We start from the raw sequence: 8,878 nt of genomic DNA on the forward strand, positions 1-8,878 counted from the left end.
TTTTTGGGATGGCACTTTAAGGATGACTGAACAGCTAAATCGAGTTAATTCTCCTATGAGTCATTTTTTTAGCCATTTAGGGAAGTTGTGTTTCCATGTCCACTACCTGATGATTATAAATGATTTAAATCGATTTGAAATAAGTTGGTATGTTTTGGATATGTCACGTTCGCCAAACCGAGTTCATTCTGCTGCAGTTTTCTTTTTGCCAGCAAAACACCGCAATAAGTGTCCATCTCATTTCATCAAATTCAGTCCAAAATACCCCTTGTTTTTGGAAACAGGTGGAAAAAGTTTGCAAGTGAATCGAATGTGGTTTTGCTCATTTCAAGAATATTCCAGAGACGTGTGTCAATACCTTGAAACTAGTCTGAATAAGACAGATCACAAAATGACACCAGTGCTGAGGTGTTCAGAGTCAGTGAAATTTAAAATTTTATATTTTCAATCCAAATAAACTTTTTTTATCAGTGTATTTTATTTATAGTGGGGATTACTGGGTGATGTCTTTAAAACCTTATCTGGATCAACACGGGTGTATTCCTAAATTAGTAGTGTCAAACCAGTTTGCCAGAAAATAAGACACAAATTTCTGCTTTTTGAAAATCAGAATCAGAATGCTTTATTCATCCCTGATGGGAAATTGGGTTCTATTACAGACACTCATGTTCTAGTAAGAAAAAACTAAAAACTAACAAGATACACGATAACAAGAAAATACAAACAGAAACAAATAGAAATAAAAGATAAAATAAGAAATAGAAATAAGAACAAAATATATAAACAAGCATAAAAGCTCTGACTGTTTTGTTTCCAGTGTATTTGGCGTGTTAGCTTGGTGGTCATTAACGGCAGGCCATCGTTCATCTATCTTTCTCTCTTGTTCTGTCTATCCACAACAAAATAATGTGTCGTGTATTAAAAGAAATTGTTTTAAAGAGGTACAAGGATGAGGAGGAGGTTTTGCTTCTCTCATGACCGTGACACCCATGGTGGATGCTGTTGTTGTTGTTTTTGGAAATCATTGTTATTGTTTTCTTTGGGGGGGGGGGGTTTATTGCTTTTATTGTTTCTTTTTTTATTGAGTCATTCTGAGATAGATATTGAGAATGACGTACTCTGATGTGTGAAAACTTTTAGTTTATTATTTTGGTTTATCGGGTGGCATGGTGGCCCAGTGGTTAGCGCTGTCGCCTCACAGCAAGAAGGTCCTGGGTTCGAACCCCGCGGTTGTCCAACCTTGGGGGTCATCCCAGGTCATCCTCTGTGTGGAGTTTGCATGTTCTCCCCGTGTCTGCGGTGCGTTTCCTCCGGGTGCTCCGGTTTCCTCCACCATCAAAAGAAACATGCATGTTAGGGTTTATACTCCAGTCTGTGCCCCTGAGCAAGGCAATGAGAAAAGAACTGGAGTTGGTCCCTGGGTGCAGCATGAAGAAAGCAGCCCACTGCTTCTAGCCACACAGATCACAGCTAAGATGGGTTAATTTGCAGTAACTGAATTTCCCCAAGGAGATTAATAAAGGAAACTTAATTAATTAAGTAATTGTTAATTGTGTATTATTTTGAACATATAATATTTGTTGGATTCTGTATTGAGAATTATTTTTGTTGAATTCTCCTGGTTTTATTTTGATCATTTGTTGTTTTGTGTTTTTTTTTATGCTTGGTCATTTTCTATTTTATTTTGCATGTTCAAAATGAAGACATTTGATTTAATAATATGGTGGTTGCCAAGGGTTCAAAGAAGGAAGAAATTTATATAACCCCTATTACCCCTTTGAAGATGCTCATGTTGCTTAGTTAAATATCATGTTTCACTATGGTTTCACCATGTTTCACTATGGTTAAATCTTGGGCGTCCAGGTAGCATAGCGGTCTATTCCGTTGCCTACCAACACGGGGATCACCGGTTTGAATCCCCGTGTTAACTACGGCTTGGTCAGGCATCCCTACAGACACAATTGGCCATGTCTGCAGGTGGGAAGCCGGATGTGGGTATGTGTCCTGGTCGCTGCAGTAGCGCCTCCTCTGGTTGGTCAGTGCACCTGTTCAGGGGGAAGGGGAAACTGGGGGAAACTGGGGGGGAACAGCGTGATCCTCTCACGCGCTACGTCCCCCTGGAAAAAAAGCGTCTGGCGCCTGCACATGTATCGGAGGAGGCATGTGGTAGTCTGCAGCCCTCCCCGGATCGGCAGAGGGGGTGGAGCAGCGACCAAGATGGCTCAGAAAATAGGCTAATTGGCCAAGTACAACTGGGAAAGAAAGTGGGGGGGGAATCAAAAAAAAAATCTTGTCGTGTGCTTTAAAGCTCTGATCTGGTTCAACTTCTGGTTGTGTGTATTTTTTTTTCTTTTCTTAAAACAAGGGGCGACCTATAGATGGGTCATCACCAGCAATGACTTGTATGGGCTCTTTCTGTTGGTCATAGCTATAAATATTAAGTTTGTTTCCTTTCTTAATCCCCTTGGGGAAATTCAGTTACTGCAAATTAACCCATCCTAGCTGTGATCTGTGTAGCTAGGAGCAGTGGGCTGCCGCCTTCATGCTGTGTCAGGGGACCAACTCCACTTCTTTTCCCATTGCCTTGGTCAGGGGTACAGACAGGGGTATAAACCCTAATATGCATCTTTCTTTTGATGATGGGGGAAACGCCACACAGAGACTTGGGATGACCCCCAAGGTTGGACTATCCTGGGGTTCGACCCCAGGACCTTCTTGCTGTGAGGCGACAGCACTAACCACTGGGCCACCATGCTGCCCATAATATCATCCCTGATAGGAATTACTGGTGTCTCAGTATGTAGTTTATGTGAGGAATCCAGTTGTATGTATGTTATTATTCCATCTGAATCAAACAAACTAGATTTACAGAGTCACATACGGATAATTATTAAAGCAAAAAAAACAAAAACATTTACGGTACTTGGTGGCATAACTTTGACTGTTGCTAACATTCCATAGCTCAATTGGTTGTGTGTAGTCATCAATTAATTAGTTGAAGTAATCCCTTGGCCCATAGCCTACAAAGCGCTCCTTAGAAGTAATTTGCTACGTCCTGACTGTCTTCGGGATTGTAATGGAAAGTTGCCTTGTGATCCACAAGGACACTGAAAGGCGGTCGGTCAGTAATGAGAAATTGGATAAATGTCGATCTAATGAGACGCTGGTGACTTAAACTGTAAACTTGGTGATATTATGAGATTTATTTGAGAATGTTCACAGGCCACATTTGAGTGGTTTCATAGTGAAACACAAAAAAAGTATGCTGGCTGTCACAGTTTCAAATTTGAATATTTGGGTTATAAAATTTCCCACCCTCAGCTTGTCTTGTGTTTCATGTGCATGTGTCTGTGTGTGTCTGTTTGTGCGAGAGAGACTTGGAATAGGAACCAAAATAAACACTGACAGCTTACCAATTACTTGGTTAATCAACTTCCTATATGTTATTTTTTGTTTGTGAGATTTTTACATGTTAACGCTACATTACAATTTTATTCTTTGACTACCACAATTATTGTAAAAATTGCAACACTGCAACACCACTATATGTAATTTATCACTTGTTAGCCCAGATGAAGAATTCTGTCGTAGCAGTTGGGAGTCACGGTGGGAAAAGTGGAAGGGCCATCTAGAAATGAACTTTCTGTCTCTCTCTCCAAGGTGGTGGGGTTGAAAACGGCGATCCGAGACGAAATGGAGCGGTACGACTGCAAAGAATGTAAGGAGTCCTTGTATGGGCAGAAGTATATCCTGCACAAGGATGATCCATACTGCATACACTGTTTTGAGACACTCTTCTCCAACAACTGTGAGGTGTGCAAGAACTCTATTGGCTGCACCAGCAAGGTAAATATTTTTAGCCAATATTTATCCACAAAAAAAATCGATCAAGCGCCCAACCTCTTTTCCCCAATGTCCTAGATGAGCACGATAATGTTATCTGCAGGGGTTATACCTTTCGTTTCTAAGTCTCGTGGATAGTTGTCGCTTATGGATTTGCGTTGAGGGTAAATTTAAAACAAGGTTATTAAGCTTGGAGACTTGGCACGCATCTGGGCAAATTGGATTCTTTGCTGCTGCCTTTGTCCATTATCGTGCAGTGTTCTCATTCTTGTCTTGTTGTACTAAATTTAATTTGTGCCAATTAAAACTTTATATCTGGATTGGAATATTTGGTCATGGGGTAACAAATGAAATAAAAATGACTGTCATCCGGGGTTCGTGCCCCGGTCTCGTCAGATCCGACTATGGCCGGACTCGATGAAGCAGCAATAATTGGCAGCGCTGTCTTCGGGAGGGGGACGAAGTCGGCTTGTGTTCGTCACATGAGTGCGTCTCTGTGTGTTTCGGAAAAAGCGGTTCGGCCCGGATTCGTCTTGTCATGAAAGTGGGGAGGCATCTCTTTCGAGACTGCCGGCCGGAGAGATGCAGTTTGGCGAACGCATGCAGTACGAGGGTGGGTGTTTGAACTAAAATAGGGATCGATTGGCCACTAAATTGGGAGAAAAAAGGGAAAAATCTGAATTTTTTTTTTTAAAGACTGTCATTCAGATATTTACTAGCTGTTATGGAGGCGGAGGTCATGGAATTTTGTCTGTTACGGAGCTTTGTCAAACAGTATGTCCAGCCCGGACCTTAGCAGGCTAGTTATGGAGTAGCGCCCTCTGACCCCAACTAGTTTCAAAACAGTGGTAACCTGCAACCATTAGCGGTGATTGTTATCTGAACTTGGTGCTTCTTCTGCACCTTGTGACTCCGCAGGACTTGTGTTACAAGGACCGTCACTGGCATGACTATTGCTTCCTGTGTGCCAAGTGCAGCCGCTCCCTCGTTGATCGACCTTTCTCCACCAAGGATGAAGTGCCCATGTGCACCGACTGCTATGCCAACGAATACTCTGCCAAATGTCACGAGTGCCTGAAGACCATCATGCCCGGTGAGTCAGGGCGACGCCTCGGGCTGTGTTGTTGACACTATTTTGCTAGATTTAAACTGTCAGCACATTTCAATTCTATCATAAAAATCAATGAGGGGGTTACTGGAAAGTGGACAAAACAAACCAATTAGGGAAGTGAGGCTGTGGTGGATTTCCAATCAGACATTGCAAGTTGCTTTCATAAGCTGAGAAAGGTTAGTCTTTGTTGAGGGGTGCATATGAAGTGGACCCCAGAACATGCTTTTCTTTCCCTTTAACTTTGTCTTTCCCTTTCTATCTGTTTCTTCCTCTCTGTCAACCTTCTGCCTCTCGTTCCCTCCCTCTATGTCTCCGTTCATCTCTCATCATTTCTGTCTATACTGCTCTCGTTCTTTCTTTCACCCTCTCTCATCTGATCCTCTCTCCTTCTCTTTTTGTTTTGATTTCTCTACACCTCTCTCTCATGCTGTCTGTCTGTCTGTCTGTCTGTCTGTCTCTCTCTCTCTCTCTCTCTCTCTCTCTCTCTCTCTCTCTCTCTCTCTCTCTCTCTCTCTCTCTCTCTCTCTCTCTCTCTCTCTCTCTCTCTCTCTCAGGCACCAAGAAGATGAAGCACAAGGGCTACAACTGGCATGAGAAATGTTTCTCTTGTCACCGTTGCCAGCAGCCCATTGGCACCAAAACCTTTGTGCAGAAGGAGGGGAGCAACTACTGCTTGCCCTGCTATGAGAAGCAGTTTGCCCTGCAGTGTGTTGACTGCAAGAAGGTAGACAACAGACAACATTTATTCTCTATAAATCCTTTAAACCCAGGTAGGGTACATGGAGGGAGTCTATCCCAGCATGCAATGGGGAAGAAGGCCGAAAGCAACCCTGGACAGGACCATCCCACTCTTCTTAACTATGGGTGATTTAGAGTCTCCAATTCACTAATCAAATATGTCTTTGCACTGAGAGGAAACCCATTTGAACTGAGCAGGACCAGGATTGAACCCAGGACCCTACCGCTGTGCTGCCACTTTCTTTACATTTATACATTAAATCCACCCCACAGGGAAATATTATGCCTGGCCATCACATAATGCTGCTGTGTAAGTGCACAGGAAATTATTTGTGATGTGTCACAGCAAATCACAGTAAATGTTGACATGTTCTGAGATGACTTGAGCTCAAATGAGATTAGGAGTTACAAAGAGATGAGATTAAATTAGATGAGTTAAAAAAAATCCGATTAGACAAGATTAATTGATATGGGATAAGAATAGATTGGATAAAATAAGATAGATGAAATTAAATTAGAAGATTTAGTATGAGATGAGAAAAGATTGAATTAGATGAGATTGAATTAGATGCCTTAAAATGAGATGAGACAACAAATATTTTTGGAAACTTTTGTCACTGCTGCAGAAGTGTAGATTGCCGAACAAAACATAAAAAAGATACCAAAGACTAAAAAAAAATCAATCACGATTATATATTTGATAATTATATCTAATGCATGTAAAATATTACATTTTCATGATACCAGTTAAATGTTTCTAAGATAGAGAACAAATTCTCTATTTGAGAAGGAAATTCCAAGAAATAAATGAGACTTTTTTGTCTTTGGTGACACAGGCAGGTGACAGGCAAATATGGGCAAAAACATCGCCTCCTTGATGCAATTTTTGAATGAGTCTGTGTGTGTGTGTGAGAGAGAGAGAGAGAGAGAGAGAGAGAGAGAGAGAGAGAGAGAGAGAGAGAGAGAGAGAGAGAGAGACACTGTTATGTAACAAAGGAGTCTTCTAACCAGCATCTGTCTCTGATTGACTGGTGTCTTACAGCCAATCACCACGGGAGGAGTGACCTACCGTGACCAGCCCTGGCACAAAGACTGCTTCGTGTGCATCGGATGCAAACAGCAGCTGTCGGGCCAACGGTTCACCTCTCGGGACGACTTTGTCTACTGCCTGAACTGCTTCTGCAACCTGTTTGCTAAGAAGTGTGCCTCCTGTACCACCCCAATCAGCGGTAAGCCCCTATTTCTTCTCCTTGTTTCTAGCAGAAATACTGGGTGATTTTGGTGGGCCTAATTACAACCAGAGCTTAGCCATTAATACCTGTTTCATTATTATGAAACGGGTATTAACGGCTGTATTACCTCTGAGAAACAGACTTGTTTCTCAGAGGTAATACAGCCATTAATACCCGTTTCATAATAATGGTGTGAGTGAATAAAACTCTGTCACAAGAGAAGTAACAAAAAAACAAACACAAAACAGAAAGCCGTGATGTTACTTAAACGTTATGCCAACAGAACACCACAGGAATGTGTGGCATGAGGGGTTTTTGTGTCTTGTTCAAGGACCACTATAATAAATGAAATTGCTGTTGACAGGGATTAAACAATCAAAGCTGTGACTTTTTGCCAGTAGACCAACGCAGTCAGTGCTAATTCAAAAGCCGTTGATATGGTTGAAGTGTCCGACATCTCTAAAGTGATAGACCTTAAATTCCTTAACAAACGCATGGTTTCGACCTGCTCCCAAAATCATGTGCTTCCAGACTCTCTGTGTAGCCAATCAACATCCATTAGAAGATTATTACATTACAGTGACTAGGAGAGTATTTGGGACATGCTCCACTTTTTTCATGTAAATTTTTGTGGTTGTGTCTTGGTGATTGGGTTTCAGGTCTGGGCGGCAGCAAGTACATCTCCTTTGAGGAGCGCCAGTGGCACAACGACTGCTTCAACTGCAAGAAGTGCTCTGTGTCTCTGATCGGTCGGGGTTTCCTGACTGTCCATGATGACATCCTTTGCCCCGATTGTGGCAAAGACATCTGAGTGGATGTGAAGCAGGAAAAAAGAGGTTGCTCTTCTCAACAGCACTCCACAGAAGCAAATATGGAGATAGTGGGGGCAGTTTTCCTGGCTATGGTCTTTGGTTTTGTGTTGATTTAATTGTTCCTTGCATTGATCGTGGCTAAATTCTTAACACTGTTTAAGCACTTACTGCATGCGCAGATGAAACTGTGAGTCTGAAAGACAAGTTATTGGGTGCATCCTAAAATGTTGTATTTCCAAATTAGTTGGAAACAATTTTTTTTTTGTTAAGTTTAAAAAAATAGCTGTTTGTTATCTTGTTTTAGAATTCTAAGTGGTATAATATCGTCCTGCCTGCCACCCAATGACCGCTGGGATAGGCTCCAGCATCCCCGCGACCCTGAGTAAGGATTAGCGGTTTGGATAATGGATGGATCAATGGATAATAGAGCATATCAAAATTATAAGATATCCAAACAAAGGTTTTGGCAATGGGCCTTGCACATGTCAGAAATAATATTATGTGGGGCCCCTCTGTAGCCGAATGGTAACTGCACATGGCCACATTGTCTAAACCGTCTTCGGTTCAATTCCAGTTGGCGATCTTTGTTGCATGTCATAGTGCAATATTATGTGGGGCCCCTCAGTAGCCAAATGGTTACAGCGCACATGGCCACGTGGTCAAAACTGTCGTTGCTTCGATTCCAGCTGACTCCAGCTTTGTTGCATATCATACCCCTCTTTCTCTCTCCCCCAATTCCTGTCTGCCTTTCACTGTAACTGTCTAATAAAAAACATTATGTAACTAACAGTTTATTTGTATTTTTGCTGCACAATCTAACATAATAAAGCTATTTATTTGCATTTAAACACATTGCCCAGTTTTTTTCAGTATTAAACAGGAAAGAGGGAATGGCTGACAGCTTTGATCAACTCAAATTGTTTGGTATGACACAGAATGTCATGAAAAATACCATGCTGAATGACAATGGGTGCATGCTTTTAACATCAGTCTCATCAAACATTTATAAAATTCTAAGGTATTTTAGCATTTCAGTAACCTTCAGTGTTATTTCCAGCAATCCGTCACTCTCGGTCCACTGCTGCTGAAACAAATAGGACTGTGGGGTGAAGTCACAGCAGGTTGTTTGCTGTGAACTCGAG

At 41.8% G+C, this 8,878-nt stretch overlaps 1 protein-coding gene across 1 annotated transcript; it reads left to right on the forward strand.

Annotated features, from left to right (window-relative positions):
- The first annotated feature begins 5,507 nt into the window (after nt 1-5,507).
- LOC130131473 (four and a half LIM domains protein 2-like) lies at nt 5,508-7,735 on the forward strand. The gene is made up of 3 exons (XM_056301153.1): nt 5,508-5,678; nt 6,735-6,921; nt 7,584-7,735. The coding sequence occupies exons 1-3, from the start codon at nt 5,520-5,522 to the stop codon at nt 7,733-7,735; spliced, it is 498 nt and encodes a 165-aa protein (XP_056157128.1). The 5' UTR covers nt 5,508-5,519.
- Nucleotides 7,736-8,878: the final 1,143 nt, after the last annotated feature.

Source organism: Lampris incognitus, chromosome 21 (assembly GCF_029633865.1).
Source record: "Lampris incognitus isolate fLamInc1 chromosome 21, fLamInc1.hap2, whole genome shotgun sequence".
NCBI classification, from domain to species: Eukaryota; Metazoa; Chordata; class Actinopteri; order Lampriformes; family Lampridae; genus Lampris; species Lampris incognitus.

What these genes read in the sequence shown, in the direction of transcription:
- LOC130131473 (XM_056301153.1), top strand. Translation starts at nt 5,520, where the DNA reads ATGAAGCACAAGGGCTACAACTGGCATGAGAAATGTTTCTCTTGTCAC. An exon ending in AGTGTGTTGACTGCAAGAAG is followed by an intron (nt 5,679 to 6,734) that starts GTAGACAACAGA and finishes GGTGTCTTACAG; the next exon opens with CCAATCACCACGGGAGGAGT. An exon ending in CTGTACCACCCCAATCAGCG is followed by an intron (nt 6,922 to 7,583) that starts GTAAGCCCCTAT and finishes ATTGGGTTTCAG; the next exon opens with GTCTGGGCGGCAGCAAGTAC.